At 28.8% G+C, this 17,445-nt stretch overlaps 1 protein-coding gene across 3 annotated transcripts in view; it reads left to right on the forward strand.

Moving 5' to 3' along the window:
- LOC126899138 (uncharacterized) overlaps window positions 1-14,809 on the forward strand; it is a 39,550-nt gene extending 24,741 nt beyond the window's left edge. For 2 of the 3 annotated variants that reach the window (XM_050673710.1, XM_050673713.1), the window contains 2 exons: window positions 12,756-12,838; window positions 13,926-14,809. In XM_050673710.1, coding sequence (XP_050529667.1) covers window positions 12,756-12,838; window positions 13,926-14,775 — 933 coding nt within the window. In that variant the 3' untranslated portion in view covers window positions 14,776-14,809. The remainder of the gene's footprint in view (window positions 1-12,755; window positions 12,839-13,925) is intronic. The other variant, XM_050673711.1, reaches the window with a different exon arrangement.
- Window positions 14,810-17,445: the final 2,636 nt, after the last annotated feature.

A 17,445-nucleotide genomic window follows, 5' to 3' on the forward strand; every position in this document is an offset into this window, starting at 1 on the left:
ATAACTTTTATATGAAACATATATTCCTAAGATTCAAAATTATCATAAATTAAAAAAAATATTTATTTTAAAGCTAAAATAAGTTTTTTTCGCTGAATATAGTAGTAAATTAATTGATAGCTAATTGTATAAAAATCAAAATTTGGTAATGGTAATAGATAAGAGAATAAGAAATGAGAGATCGGTATCTAAAAACCAGTTTGGATTTATGCCTAGTTGTGAAACAACTAATAGAGCTAAACTTCTTTAGTATGAGTAGGAATGCAACAAAGTTCTGCTTTAAGCTCTTACTTATTCTCTATAGTGATAGATGAAATTACTAGAGAAATGCAAGGAGAGGTGCTGCGTTGCATATATAGGTGTAGGTATAAGTGTAGTGTGTTGCAACATATAACAATGCATATAAATATTGCATAACGTGTTTGGTCATGTTATGAGAAGAGAAGAATTGGAAGCCTAAAGAACAGTTATGGAAATGAATGTTAAAAGAAGAAGAGGTAGAAGATGACCAAAAAAAGAGATGTAAGGATGCTATTGAATGCTATATGAGGACAGCTGATGTGAGCGTAGGTGATGTGGGAGATCGTGTCAAGTAGAAGTTTGGGATAAAAGTGGCCGAACCCAAGTAGTTTGGATTAAGGTGAGGAAGAAGAAGAAAATGAAGAATTGTATAAAAATCACTTTTATCATTAGTTATATATTTTAAATAAATTTTCTTAAAATACTATTTGAAGTATGAATTTTTTATTTTGGATTTTATTGCCATTCTACATGATAGTAGCCATAATGAATTACACTGTATATAAACATAATATAATATAATATAAATAATATTTTCTAATAAATAGTAATTTTACTAATTCACTCTGATTTGTATACAGATATAAACCTCCGATAGACCAAACTATTAATCAAGAAGTTGGTATCATATCACTCAATACTCTACTTAGAAAAGGTTGTTGGAGTTCATTTAAGCACATAGAAATTGAATATAACGATTTGAAAATAAGTGCTGAACGTGTTTTCAGAGACCCGGTTACAGATCATAATTTTCATCTTAAAAAAAATTACATCGCACTAATGGTGAGATGCAGATTTTTGGAAGTTCTTCTATATTACAATTCAACATTATCTGCCATTAAAGAAATGTGTGAAAATAAAAGATTTAAAATTATTCAAAATAACTATGTGAAATGTGTAACATGTCTTTTTGGCGTTATTAATGATACAGTGAAAATGTTTTATTTCATGTTGACAATTTTAGAAAAATTGAAACTATCAGCAATTTGGCCAACCATTTCATCATATTCTAATCTAATATCAACTCATAGTTTGATATATAATTACGTAATTGATCTTAAAACTAATAATGTAGTACGAGATATATTTGTAAACAAATCTGGAGTACTAATTGATACATTAGCTGTTGATTACGTTAAAAGTTTTCAAAAAGCAAGACATGACTTTAGAAAAGTGCTACAGGATTTTAAAACTCCAAAAAAAAATCACTGTTATTCAAAAGGCCTAATTGTGACTAAGGAATATCTGAAAGANCTGTTATTCAAAAGGCCTAATTGCGACTAAGGATTATCTGAAAGATATATTTCGTAATAATTCATCTAGTGTAAAGGAAACATTATCATGTGATACTTATGTCTCCAACTATGAACAAGTTTCAAAATATTTAAATTACTTTTGTGATTATTTTATTAAAACTGATTACATAGATATGGGTTTTTATAAAATACATCAAAATTATTTTTGGAAATGGGAATAATCAAATGTTGTTAATCAAAGTGAAATGTAGTATTTTAAGTAATCAAAATACATGTTTTATGTTTAATTTCTCGTGTATAAAGTAGGACCTCTTCTATTAAATTATCTAAATATAATATTAAGTTATTTCTTCAGAAAACTCAAAATTAATAAATTGATTTACTTTTAACTATTGTATTGTCATATATTCATTTGATGAAAAAATAATCGTTTATCTATAATCACCTTGAAAATGTCTAAAATCATAAAATATTTTATTGATTTTTGTCGTCAATTAAATTTGTCTATATAAAGATATAGAAAAATATGATTTTTGTATTGCTGGTTGTTATATTTATAGTGTTATGTTTTTAGTTGTACTTTTAATTGTTATAGAGGTGGGCAAGAACTGCTCATGTACTCAGACCTACAAGTCTAAGTCTTTTGTGCGCTCTTTCTACCGAACTATATTAATTCAGTTGCTTGATGCGGTGAATTTTATGTCAAATAATTATTTTTGGGTTGAAACTGATGTTATAGGACGGTCAATTACCCCCGACATTTATGCACATTGACTTCCTCTTGTGTTGCACACATAAATGTCAGTTGATATTGCTCTACCACCTATTGTCAGCAAAATTTCACATTTTTGCAATTGACCAACACAAAATTTCTTTTTCACCTACTCATTGCGTGTTTAAGCTAATTGATAGTGTATCAGAAGATAATTGTCCGAACTGTTCCATCCAAATTGACAAAATTTACACCATTAACACTTAATAAAACTGATATAGATCTGTATAAATGATTCTTGTAAAACAGTAGAGGTCTGGGATATGCCTGTTCATTATGAGATGTTACATCAAAAGTATTGTTGAATATTCTTTTAACGATCCTCAGCTCTCTCCTTGGTGCATTATTGATGTGGTCCAATTCCATCTCCATGTCACGTATAATTTGAGTTTACAGTGAAAATAGATTTCTGTGTGAAGTTCTCAGTGTCCAACTACATGGTAATAGCAGCCAATACTACAAACCTGTTTGGAATTTAACGATCTTCCGTTTAAAAAATTATAAAATAATTATAATGAAAAGCGAATTATCGTTAAGAAGTGTGTACATTAAAAGTATTATATAAATAGCGGTACGGGCCCTCAAATTGCCGACAAATTACGTCATCAATTGATCTCGGGAATAATGGGTGCACTATTGAGATTCAGCCGGTTCTTGTGACGTCACACCTGACCTATTGTAACTATATAAGTGATTATATAAGTCATGTTTAGCCGATGAACGTTACATCTTTTTGACATCATCGGGGTGTAATTCGATTTGTACGGCCGTATACTTCATGTCTAGCATAAACTATTAGAACCCATCGGAGTCGACGTCGAGCTATATCGTTTGATTGTATTCAAAGGTTTTTATAAATGACATGTGAAACCCACCTGTGTGTGTGTGTGTAAGTTTTTTTTTAAAATAATTTGATCAAATACGAAACACTCATCAATATAAATATGTTGTTCGTACTACTCGAATAGAATGTTTAATGTAACCATTGACAACGTGTATTTCTTTTAGATCTAACTACTAATAATCATGCCGTACTAGTAAAGAAAAATGTATATCCATTTAAAACACTTTGAGTAAAACGAATTTTTCCAAAATTCGTTTGTATTTTTGTATAAACTTAAAAAATTAGTTATTAGTATTTATAAATTTTAATGTAGAATCTAATAAAACCACTGTAAAGACTGTAAGACGTCTCCTTCTTTCAAATAATTATATACGTGTTTTTTCTTATTAAAGAAATATTATATGATAATTTTTTAGTAACCACAGAAACACAGGGGCAGATAAGGACACTGAGATTTTCTCAGTGGGCTGCTACTTATACTGTTGAAGATTGGCCGGTGAAAAGTATTACTATCGATCTTGATCTTTTTCTAGTCGTGGTTTTTTAAAAATTTTTGAATGTCCATTTCGATGATATTGCAAACACCGCGTTTGTATAACTAACGTCTTAAGCCGGATTCCCACGACTGGTGACTTGCCAAATATTTGTCACTTGTGTATACTTGTCAAGCCGTCGGAACACTATACTTGTACAACTATTGGTCACTTGACAGTTTCCCGCAGATTGTCGGTAAATGTAACACAAGTCAAAGGAATTAATTGCTTGACAAGTTTACACTTGTAGTTCACTAGTGCATACTTGTGTACTTGTCAAATACTTATCCAATATTTGATTTTAGGATGGCTATCGGCAACACAATTTTTTCTTCCCCACCAATGTTTGTACAGTACAGCGGTGGTTTATGTTTGCCTAATTAGTTGATTTAATTTAATAGATAAGTAAAACTATTTTATAGTATAATTGTAAATATAATTTAATAGTTAAGGTTGATTACATAATGTATTAATTATATAACTTATTAATTTATGAATATTAAGTATAAAATAAATATTATTGGATAGTTTAATATTTTACTAAAATGTTTATATTTGTAAAATTCTGCTTCATTTTTGCAAGTAAAAAATTATGTACGGGTGCGTAGCTGAAACACTATTAGTTTTACTTTGTCGTATTTTTTTTCTTTAATTTTTAGGGAAACTAACCTCAAATTTGCTTTAATTGCTATTGTTGTTGGATACCGAAAACAAGATTAATACAGTTTAGTACTGAAAAATATTTTATAGTAATAGCATTTTCTATTTTATAAATTTATATTAGAACTATGTGTGTAAAAATAGATTTATTTCAAACTTCGATGGCTATAATTAAATAAAAATGAATTAATCGGCCAATTTTTGTTTTTGCAACCAACACTGCTCATAGAAATTAAGTAAACTGATAACTCTTGACGTTTATATCAGTAAGTATCACCTGTAAGTAATCATAATAAGAATGCAAGCGAAAAATGAATATAGGTAGTAAATGAATAAAAGGCTTTACTAGAAATGCCAAATTACTAAAAAAAGTAAATAAGTGTATTAATGATATAAATTGAATGCATTTCGCTATCAAAACTCTATTTTGAAGTGGTGGCTGTTCAATTGTTTGGTGAAATTTAGTAAAACCTTCATCTTATTTTACGGTAACATATTTTTACATTTTTTTTTTGTATTTTTTTTTCAATTAATTGTTTGTACTTTAAATACTCTCCACACATAATTATGTATGATTATGTAACACTGCAGCGCTAAAAAAGCAAATGATACATGACTTAATATTTTTCAGGTCCCACCCCCAATACAATTATTTGGCATTTGATCCAGTTGTAGGAATAGTATACTTGGCTTTTATTTATTACTTGTACAAGTGTACAAGTGTACAAGTACTGGTATACTTGTCAAGTCAGGCCTTATTGTAAGGTTTTTTTTCTACTACCCACTATCCTTTTTTTATGTTGTGTATCACGAAGTACTTTCGGATAACAGTTATACGGGGGTCTGGTGGGGGTGCTGGGGCGGAGCTTCCTTTGAACTAACGTTTTTCTAGCTTTTTATGTTAGTAAAAACGTTTTTTAAAGCATAAAATTTCATAAAAACTTTGGTAGGTTAGTATGGATTATCATTTACACTTAAAAATATTCTCTTATACCACTCTTGTTCTTTCGCCTTAACAGTTTCTCTAATTCTCCTTTTTTTCTTAGACCACTCATTAATTGCTGAAAGAGAATTCCATTCGGCTAATGGAGGAAGATTAAAATAAATATATAGATATTCATTCTCGCTTTCAATATTTAGACTGATTCTATTGCTGGTTTTCAACAAATTGTTCACACTAATCATTCTTTCAATATCAGCAGAATGAGGTTTTGTTGCAACAATTCTGGCCATAATAACTGAAACATTGAGAAAAAAATTTGTCGTCACTAAAGCTGGAAGAGTTTCTTTCAAGCTGATTTTTTTTTAATTGCTCAATATTTTGATGCGTGAGAAGCTCCAAATATTCCATTGAAAGTTCATCAAGATCTAAGTCACTTCCTATCAACTAATGAACTGCTTTCATATCAACGGATGGCTCTAGCTCAGTGAATGGTTTTAAAATTTTAACAGTATCCGCATCAATATCGAATCTCTCCTGCAAAAAATTTACAAGAGAATCTACAAATTCATTGCAGATTGCGGAATAGTCTCGATTCTGAGAAACAAACTTGTGATGTTCCTTTAAACGACGTTTTCGATTTCTTGTTAAGACTTCTCCTTTTAGTAAAACCTCATTTTCACAATGAATTTCAAACTGTTATTTTATGGTTGTCACCCATCCACCAAGCAACACTTCAGTTTTTAATATTTTAAGCCTAGATATAACATTCACTGTCTCTTTGTCCATGTCCAAAATTGTAATTATATCAGACTGCAGATTTTTCTAATATCCGCTGAAAACCACCAATACATGCCAGAATTTGTAGATTTTCATAATTGATTAAAAAAAGTCTGTATTCTCTTGCCTCTTTGTCACAACAATCTTTTAAGAACAATACTAAATCATTCCAAGAAACCAATACTGAATTGATTAAATCAAACGAAAATACGGACCACCTCACTTCAAATAAACGAGACATTACTAATATACTTGAAAGCCAAATCCAATCTGTATGCTGCACACCATATGGTAATCAAAGGAAGAGTTGAGTTAATCTTGTACTTGTTCCTAAAGAGTTCCCACAACCCTGCTCTACAACCAGTGTTCACTGTTGCTCCATATGTTACCGAAGAGGTGGCAAATTTAAAAAGTTGTTTAGACAATACTTTTCCTACAGTAGTATCGATGGAGTTCTCTATTGCACTAAGTATTCCCTCAGCACCTTGACAAGTTGGTTCACTTATCCCAAGGAAATATTGAACTGATTTACCAGATTTTTTTATGACTTTTGCAAAAACATATATATTGTCTATTTGCATGCGGTCCACACTTCCATCACATCTCAAAGAAAGCGATAAAATGTCAAAGCTCAGTATATCTTGCACACTATGATCACTTTTAATAATATACTGAATAAATTCTTTATGTGCGATTGGGGTCAAATATTGAAAATTTATGTCTTGAAGAACGCACGGGACATTCACATTTTTAACTTGAAACGATTGAGCAGCTATGGAAGTAACAACTCTTGATGGAAATGAGTAAGCACTGAGAGTAATTTTTTTTTACGTCAGCATATGTCTGTATCATTAATCCACCAATTTTGTTTGCTAGGTCGTCGTTCATTTGTGTGAGTATCATATCCATAGTACATTCATTTGTTTTTTCTGGTACTTTTAAAGTAGATAATCTAAAAGCTTTCACAGACTCAAAATGATATTTCTGAGAAATGTGTTTTTCTATCGTATCGTTTCTAAATCTAGTACCATCTTTTACTATCGCAGGCGATTGAGTTAGTTTTCCATGAAGCTTTACTATGTTTGGAAATATGTTGCAGTAATTACATTTTACGTAGTGGTTATCATCTCGTTGATAATGTACAAATGCCTGAGCATTAGAATTATTTTTATTTGCATCAGGTTTAGAAATCAGAATTTCTTGTGTGACGGTTTCACTCGGGTTTTTATTTTATGAAATTTCCTCGATTATTTCTTTTTCTTTAACTGGTTATGATAGTTGAGATTCCTCAGGAGATGCTGAGTTTTGTGTGGCCAAATTTGACTGGGTCGAACAACTTGCATTATTTAGATTCAGCCAACTATCCAAAGAAGTTGTTTTGCAAGGTTTTTTTACATCTTTTTGAAGAGATGAAGCCCGTTTCATTTTTACACTTTTTCACTTTTCACTATAAGATAAGTTATTTTTTTTCTTGTATTAATTTTCACTTTTTATTAATATAAGTATATAATACAATAATACACGTGTATTTATTTACTGTAGTGATAGCACATAAACCTTGTTGTATTTATATATGTAGAACAATCTTTTGTTCTAACTTATATTTTTAGTAGTTCAATAATAACGCAAAATGTAGTTAATAAAGATATAATCAATCAAAATAAAAACATATAAAATATTGATACACTTAAAAACGGATAAATAAATAATACACAAAATAAAAAACTTAAAGTCACAAACGTACCACACGGAAAGAGATTACCTTCGGTACTCCCGAGGTCTTCTCTTTCTTCCTTTTTAATTCATTCCGTTTCATCTTATATACTAAAATATTTTGTTTGTCTTTTTATAAAATTCATATAGTAATCATTTTCAAAAAGGTTTATAAATATTTACTTCCTGATCTAGTAACAATAATTCGGGGAATTACAATTAATCCAAACATTACAAAAGTGTTCTACTTTTATGTTTACAAATAATAGACTATATTATATTTTAGTAATAATAGATCAAGAGATTCATAATGCCATAATTTTCAAAAATGTTTATAAATATTTACTTCTTGGTTTAGTAACAAAGATTTGGGGAATTATAATTAATCTAAACATTACCTAAGTGTTCTACTTCTAGGTTTACAAATAATAGACTATATTGTATTTTTGTAATAATAGCTTAAGAAATTCATAGTTAAACCAAACATTACAAAAATGCTTTGTTTTCAGTTTTATAAAATAATGACCTATATTACACTNTGTTTTCAGTTTTATAAATTTTATAAATTTCTATATTACAACCTATATGTCCTAAGCAAAATTGCGCAGAAGTCAACATGCGCATTATATAGTGCAGTGTTTCTTAAACTGCAATACAGTAGGGTCTCGATAATCCGAACACAGGCTAATCTGAAAGACGCGGTAATCCGAACGGGCTTATGAATTATCTTATCGCTATAATATATACATATTTATTTATAAATAATATTTTACGGTAATAAAATTTTTCGATTACGTTTGTACATCCGACATCGCACATGTACGTCGTTTAGATATGATACGTTAGATATGAACGTCGATTACATACATTTGTCAGTTGAGTGTCATACTGCATAAAGATCGCTTTACACTGCGTATTTGTAACATTTATTAGCGTATTTTTCTTAAAATGGCTCCACGTAAGCATGTTACATTAAAATTACAGGATAAGTTAGAAGTTATAAAATTAATTAACAAAGGGACCAGCTACAGTACTATTTCAAGACAATTTGGGATAGGTGTATCTACCATCAGTGATATTAAAAAAAACAAGGAAAAAATAGAGAAGTTTGTCATTGAAACGGAAAATGGTCCAGGTAAGCGTAAAACGTTAAAACAACCAGAAAATTCAAATGTTGAGAGTGCAGTTTTTATGTGGTTTATTCAACAAAGACGTTTACACGTTCCAGTGAGCGGTGAAATGATTTGTGAAAAAGCACGATCTTTTCAGCGCCAATTCTCAAAAAATAACCATGCTTTTTATGCGTGTAAAGGTTGGTTAGATAACTTCAAAAAGAGTCATGGGATAAGGCGTCTCAAAATTTCTGGTGAAAAACTTTCGAGTGTAGAGGACTGCATCAAACCGTCCCAAAAAGACTTTGAAGAACTTGTCATACAAAAAAATTTTAAAGCAGAACAAATTTACAATGCCGACGAATCTGGATTGTTTTAGCGAATGTTGCCTGACCACACTTTAGTGTTATCTACAGAAAAAGCCGCTCCTGGTAGAAAGATTATGAAAGAAAGAGTCAAATTTATGCCTTGCGCTAATGCGACGGGCAACCATAAAATTCGTTTACTTGTTGTAGGAAAGGATCACAAGCCTCGTGCATTTAAATCGGTTGCATTTCCTGTGTGCTACCGAGGGCAGAAAAATGCGTGGGTAACAAAAGATTTATTTTTAGATTGGTTCAACAATGAAATTGTTCCTAGTATTCGTCGTCATCTTTCTTCAATCAATTTTCCTATGGAAGCTGTATTACTATTGGATAACTGCCTAGGTCACTTATCTGCAGATGAACTTATAAGTGAAGATGGCAAAATTTTTGCAATGTTTCTTCCATCAAATACAACTGCTATGATTCAACCAATGAATCAGAATGTTATCCAAAATATAAAATTGAATTACCGAAAAACTTTACTTACGAATATTTTGGCAGATGAAGAAAACGGAGTTGACTTGGTAGCAGCTTTGAAAAAAATCAATCTTAAAGATGTTGTTTTTAATTTGGCTAATTGTTGGTTATCTGTCTCGTCACATCTGATTAAAATGTCATGGAAATATCTTAGTCCACAACTGGTGGATGTGAACGAAACCAATGAAGTTCAAGGGGAAAACATTATCCTTACCCCACTTTTAGACAAGTTGGCTCCAAACACAGCCATCACTGAGGATGAAATTCAACAGTGGGCATCTGGGGGCTGCGATAAAGAGATACAGCACCAGGAAATTTTAACTGAAGATGAAATCATACATGCCGTGACCAAAGAGGATATTGAGAAGGAAGAAGATGATGAATTTTTGCCCCCCTTAAAAATATCTGCTTCAGATGCCACTAAAGCGTTAAATACGGCCATGCAGTGGGCTGAACAAAACGATGAAATCTGCGATGAACTTATGTTGCTTAGACGTTTACGGGACAAGGCATACCAATCCATAATAGAAACCAGTGTACAAAAAAAAATAAATCAATATTTTAAATAGTAAGGTTCATAATTACATATACCCATAATTATATTAATATTTTTATACTTTCATTTTTATTTTATATGTTGTATATTTTATATATTCTTTTGAAATTACGAATTTTTACACGATTAATACAGATAAAAATACAATTTCATAATTTAAATTACGATAAAATTGATGTTTTTTTTAAGCCATAGGTAATCCGAACAAATCGCTAATCCGAACGACCCCTTTCCCCAATCTCGTTCGGATTATCGACACCCTACTGTATAAAGAAAGGTCGAAAATCAACCGTCAATTACGAATTAGATAAAATAAACAGATAAAATTATTGTTTGGTTTCAATACGACCGTGTCTTGCGATACTGTGCGTTTTATTTATTTTTAAATGGGTTTTGACGACGGCACGATGATATTACCGATATCGTACATTACTCTACTATATCGACTACTGCACAATGCGCATCAGGCACACGAAGTCGTTTTACAACGTATAGGTCTATAGAAAATTTATACGTTTGCAATGCAGTCAAACCGTTCTCAGTCTTTTTTCCAATATAAAATATAAATACATTACGATTTGTTAAAAATTAAAATATGTGCTTAAACTTTTTAGTTAAAAGACGTTTTTAATTTGATAACTTACAATTTTTATATTAATAAATTTATGGCTTTATTATTTTATTATTAGAATTCATTTGTATCGTACAGGTGAAAAAAAATCTACTACCCAAATTATGTTTTGAACTACCAATTCGGGTTCTACTACCCGTTAAAATAAGCCCTGTGTCAAGTATACCAGTCATGGGAACGCTCCACTTGTTAATAATTGGTTGATTTGGCAAGTATACAATTATTGGTGTACTTGGCAAGTACACCAGTCTTGGGAATCCGGCTTTAAACTTGATTATGAACGTCTTTTAAAATACGTGACTTCCGTTATCGTGTCGTACTCGTGTTCTTCACGTCGCCGTCGCGGTCATTATATTTTGTCGATAACGTCTCAACGGAAACCGATAAACACCAAACACATAATATAAAATACATTCTTTACACATTTACTCAAATTATATTTACAATTTATTTTTAATAATTGGACTGATAGAGTATTTAAATAAAGAGATATCTTAGATATTAAAAAAATATTTAAGTTTCTTTAAAAAAATAACAGTAAACTACTGAACAACTAAATCAGTCAAATAATTCTTATTAATTATTATGCATCACAAATATTAAGTTATTTTCATAATTTTCAGCTACCTTGGTGAATTATTCAATATTCAATATTTATTATGACTTGTGATAAAGTAATACAAAAAAATTTTTACTAGAAAAACAATAATAAAATTATTATATGCATTTTTTATTTCTATTAAGTAATTTCAAGTGATTCTAATTTTTCATGAAAATATTCGTGCCTATAACCAATATATAACATAATAAAACTGCGTTCACTTTTATCCTATAGGAAATATACAAGTACAGACTTTTGATAGTATCATTTCATGAATATAAAATTAAATGAACATATTTACAAACTTTAAACTTAATAAATTATTATTTTATTTGCACACGTGCAAACACTGTATTTTTGTATGTGACTATTATAATTAATTATTTGAAAAAATTGATTATTCTAACTTATTTTATTGAACTGTAGATTTTGTTTTTTGCATTTATTGATATGAATCTTGGACTAATTATTTTAACATTATCTTTAATTCAACACAATAATTCCTCGAAAATAAAACAAAATAATTACTTAAATTATTTAAATGAAGTAGTATATCATATGTGTACTCAAAATGGATGGAAGTCTATGGAAAACTTATACTTAAACATTGATCCGATTGGAAATATAAATGTTCCAGATTTAATAGGACGACAATTAGACAGAAGTAATTTGATTATTACTTTCTATAATATTGTTCATATTTTAAACTACAATTATAACGAAATACTTTTAATATTCGTTAAATTGTTAAATATTATTGTTGATGAATGTAAACCCTTTTTGGATGCCGAATTATTAGAAAAATTTTCAAATTGTACTAAAGTACTCGAAAAAGCAGTAAAAGATTCATTGACAATGTTTGAGAATTTATATAATGCTATTACATTCATAAGATATATAGACTTAAACTTGAAAAATCTAAAAGTTGATGAGTTACAAAGTTATCTGTATACCACAGATGACGACATTTATCAGATAAAAAACCACAATTTTTTTAAAAATGTACAAGACGAGAAATATTATGATTATCATCAAATATTTCTTGATGTTAGAAATTTCATTGATAATGTATTTAAAATTGCAAATAATTTTTTTGAGAAATATAAATTTATTCAAAATATGAATGAGAATGATGATTGCAAAATTATATGTGAAATAGAATATTCATCACACACGATAGATTCACAGGAATTTATTTCATTTGTGTATCAAAAGGTCAATTCGTTTTACACTGAAACCATAAAGAATAATTACGAGGATCTTGGATTTATTCAATTGATAAATCCAACAATTGATAAGTAAGTATAACTTATTTTATGAGTCCTATATTTAAGAGTATTTTCTATTTTATAATTATAAAATAGGAATAATTTTATTAAATATATTATACAATATGTGTATAAATTATATATAATTCAATGATTTTTGACTTTTCCGATCAAAATTTGCTGTACGTATAATCTGATCTTGTAGTAACAATTAGCAACATAACATAAAAACAGATTTTTCTGTATTAATTTCTATTCTCAAATTTATTGTAAGGAGTATATTATAAATTGCATTACTTGTGATATTGAATATTGATAAAAATGTTAATAAAATAAATATTGAATATATTATTTTCATATTTGTTAATGCAAAACCCAAAACAGTTCTGTTAAGGAAGTACTTTTCATAATATGTAACTTATTACTTAAAACGTAATATTATTTGGTTTTGTATGAAAAACGTATTCCTATTAAATGATACTTTTTTTTTATTTTACTTCAAAAAATATATTTTTTGTCTCTAATTTTTTTGTTTTTGTTATCGATCAATTATTTAAAAACAAAATTACAACTAATCTATTTGCTAAGTGAACTTATTTTTTTTTATAATTCATTAAATTCAGATACAATTTTTTACAGTTAACTAAAATAATTTTTTAGTATGAAAATAAACATTTCAAAAGGTGGTTTGGTTTATTGTTCTTGTTATCAGTCCATACGCTGTTATTATTAAATATTTTTTGTATGAAAACTATTAGTTAGTTAATTAATTAGTTAATTAACTAACTAATTCTAAGGACTGTTACCATTAGCGAAATTAAAGTTGACACCCTTATAAGGTATAAGAGATGAAAGTGAAAAAAACTTTGATTGAAAAATTGAGAGAAACATTAACTAAAATAAATAAATAAAACGGTATTAATTTAATGATATTGATAATTATTATTGTTACTCGAATAATTAAGTGGTTCATGATAACTAAATCATTCTGTATGTAACTGTGTGATTTAATGGTTTATGATAAACCAATCACCGTGTATAAAATAACAATAAAAATAAATAAGTAATATCTGCTAATATAAGATAATTTAACTAATTTATTCAAATATCTATACAGATTTAAACCTCCTATAGACCAAACTATTAATCAAGAAGTTGGTATCATGTCACTCAATATTATACTTAGTGAGGGTAGTTGGAGTTCATTTAACCACATAGAAATACAATATGACGATTTGAAAATAAGTGCTGAACGTGTTTTCAGAGACCCGGTTACAGATCATAATTTTCATCTTAAAAAAAATTACATCGCACTAATGGTGAGATGCAGATTTTTGGAAGTTCTTCTATATTACAATTCAACATTATCTGCTTTGAAAATAATGTGTGATAATGAAAAATTTAAAACTATTCCAAAACATTATGTGGACTGTGTAACATATCTTTTTGACGTTATTAATGATACAGTTAAAATGTTTGATTTCATGCTGACAATTTTAGAAAAAATGAAGCTATCAGCAATTTGGCCAACCACTTCATCATATTCTAATCTAATTTCAACTCATAAATTGATACGTAATTATGTTATTAATCTAAAAACTCGTAATGTAGTACGAGATATGTTTGTAAACAAACCTGGAATACCTATTGAAAAAATAGCTGATGATTACGTTAAATGTTTTATTTATGCAAGATATGATACTAGCAATATGCTACGTGCTTTTAAAAGTCAAATAAAAAATCGCTGTTATTCAGATTGCTTAATTGTCACTACGAAAGATCTGATAATTAAATTAAAAAATACTGCATCTTTTATTAATGAAACAATGTCAAATGATTCTCGTGTCTCCGATTATGAATTTATTTCGATATATTTATATGAGTTCTGTGAACATTTTATTAAAACTTTTTGCTTAGATACAGGTTTTCATAAAATACATGAAAATTTTATTTGGACATGGAAATAATTCTTTTTTGTATTACAAAGTTAAAAATATAACATTTATATGATCGAAATACGTGTTTTATGTTAAATTAGAGCATAATTTCTGGTATATGAAGTAGGACCTGACACTACTTACGTCGGAATAATGTAGTCGACACTGGTTTTGAGGGTATAGACCTGTGGGCCGTTATTAATAAGCAACAACAGGTTATTTAAAAACAAACCGAAAACGAATATTCATTTTTTTATGTTCATTTTGACAACGGGAAGAAGACTCAACGTATCTTTTGCGGCGGGCNTAAGGAGACTCAACGTATCTTTTGCGGCGGGCCGTCATTGGCTGTACGGTACTTGCTGGACTCTGCACTGTGGCGTATGGCACGCGTTGTTGATCAGTCAAATACTCATAGTAGGGCGACGGCTGATAAAGGTGGCACGAGTTGCGGGGCATCGTGTATCATGATCATATTAAGTAAATTCTTCAGAAAGCGCAAAATGAATAAATTGATTTAATTTAGCTTTGATGAGAAGCTGAGAAGGTATTAATTTTTCCATGATGTGTTTATTTATTTTATTTTTGTGTCTGTCACTATTTTTACTTTGCTCTCACTGGACTGATTTTTCTGTACGATTCGTCAAAAGATCACAAATCATAATTAATTATAGACATTACCCTCAAAAATAGAAAATTTTATCCTCGTTCCCCATAAATAGTGAAAGTCTCCTATAAAATTACTCTTCTTCTTCTTTTTCCTCTCCATAATTCCAACTACTTAGTGTTGATCACCCTTATCCTAAACTTCCACTTGACACGATCTCCCACATCACCTACGCTGTCCTCATATCACATTCAATAGCATCTCTACATCTCTTTTTTGATTGTCCTCTACCTCTTCTTCTATCAACATTCATTTCTATAACTGTTCTTATGGCTTCCTATTCTTCTTTTCTCATAACATGACCAAACCATCTAAGTCTATTTTTTTTCATTTTATCCATGATTGACGCTACACCTATACTTCCTCTTATATGCTTTTTACCCTGGTACAAGTACCATCATACATATCTTCTATTATATTAAAGTATCTTTAGAGCACTCCTTTTCTTATTAATGCCCACTTTAGGACCTCTCTCAGTACTCTGTCATACGAAAGTCCCCTAAAAAATTACGATTTTTAAATTGGTAAATTTCAATATTTTTTAAACTTTTTTTTCTAAAAATTGCCATAACTTTTTGAAATATTAATAATTTAAAATAATTTTTTTTTAAATTGAAGCCAGAGGTATTTCTCTGTCATTTGATATAATTTTTTTTATATATGCTTGATATCATTACCTATCATTTGGTATATTTTTTTTATAAATTTAACCCTATACTAGCCCACAGGGGAGGGGATTCAAAATTGTTTACAAAAAATTAACTTTTTCAACTTAACTTTTGAAAGTATTCCGGAAATACTGACACTTTTATATATATCTTAAATTAAAGCTAATGTAATATACTTTAATTTGAAAAAAAAAAATTTGACCTCTGGATTTGTCTTCATGGTAAAAATGACTACCGTATTCAAAAATTTGCTATTTTTGTGTTAAAATTCTGGGTTTTGTATTTTATATTATTTTAAAATACCTGACAAGGAGAGTACAAATTTTCATAAATATTATATAAATAAAATATTAATATAGCATAGAAAGTTAAACTTATTTAAATTTGTTTGCTTTTTTTAAGTCGAGAGAAATAACTTTGAAATTTGAACTAGCTTAAATAACCAATTTTTTCAATTGACGTTAGCGACGTATGGTTGCTGAGTCGGGAAGCTTATGTTTTACACGTTGGGGTACGAGGTTCCAACCCGCGTATGGCAATGAATTTTTTGCATTTTTTCTTAATTTTTTTTAAGTTAGTATAAATTTTTAACTCGTTTGATTTTTATCTCATTTAGATTCAATAACTTCAATAAATATCAAGGATCCCATCACTTTAGTCGCCCCTTGTAAGAAGAAATTTCTTATTAAAATTATTTTACTATATTTTAAGTTTTAGCTTCGATGCAAAGCTGAGAAGATATTTTTTTGTGACTATCATTTATTTTCTCTGCTCTAACTTGACCTACTTTTTTCAACAATACGTCAAATTACTACAATNATTTTTCAACGATACGTCAAATGATTACAATTCGTATCTAGTTGAAGATATTACCCTCAAAAATTGAAAAAAAAATTCTAATTTATCAATGAAACAGTTACTTATCCTATGTTCTCCATGCAGATAATTAAAATAATTTATTTCTAATGTTTTCAAAGTATTTATTGACGAATCAAGTTTGATATGATAATTTAATATGATAGGTTTCAACTACAAAATTAAATCATTTTACTTTGTAATTTAATATTTTTTTTATTCTATTTGTGTGTGCAACTACTAGACTATAATATTCAACATTTTTTGGTAACATGTTGCTATATAAATTATTTCTTAAATAAAATGATTGCTAGTTTCTCCTGAATTAATAATGGATTTTTACAATTATAATCAAATTTTATAGTACGCTATTGAGTAGATCTTTTTAACAACTTGGTTTTGATTGGTTCATTTAGTTAAAGTAAATCGTTAAAATTAATTAAGTTCTCAATATTTCAATTGTAGAATCTTTTCAAACAACAAAAGTTACTAGGAAATTATTACTATTAC

Source organism: Daktulosphaira vitifoliae, unplaced genomic scaffold (genome assembly GCF_025091365.1).
Source record: "Daktulosphaira vitifoliae isolate Bord-2020 unplaced genomic scaffold, ASM2509136v1 Scaffold_2, whole genome shotgun sequence".
NCBI classification, from domain to species: Eukaryota; Metazoa; Arthropoda; class Insecta; order Hemiptera; family Phylloxeridae; genus Daktulosphaira; species Daktulosphaira vitifoliae.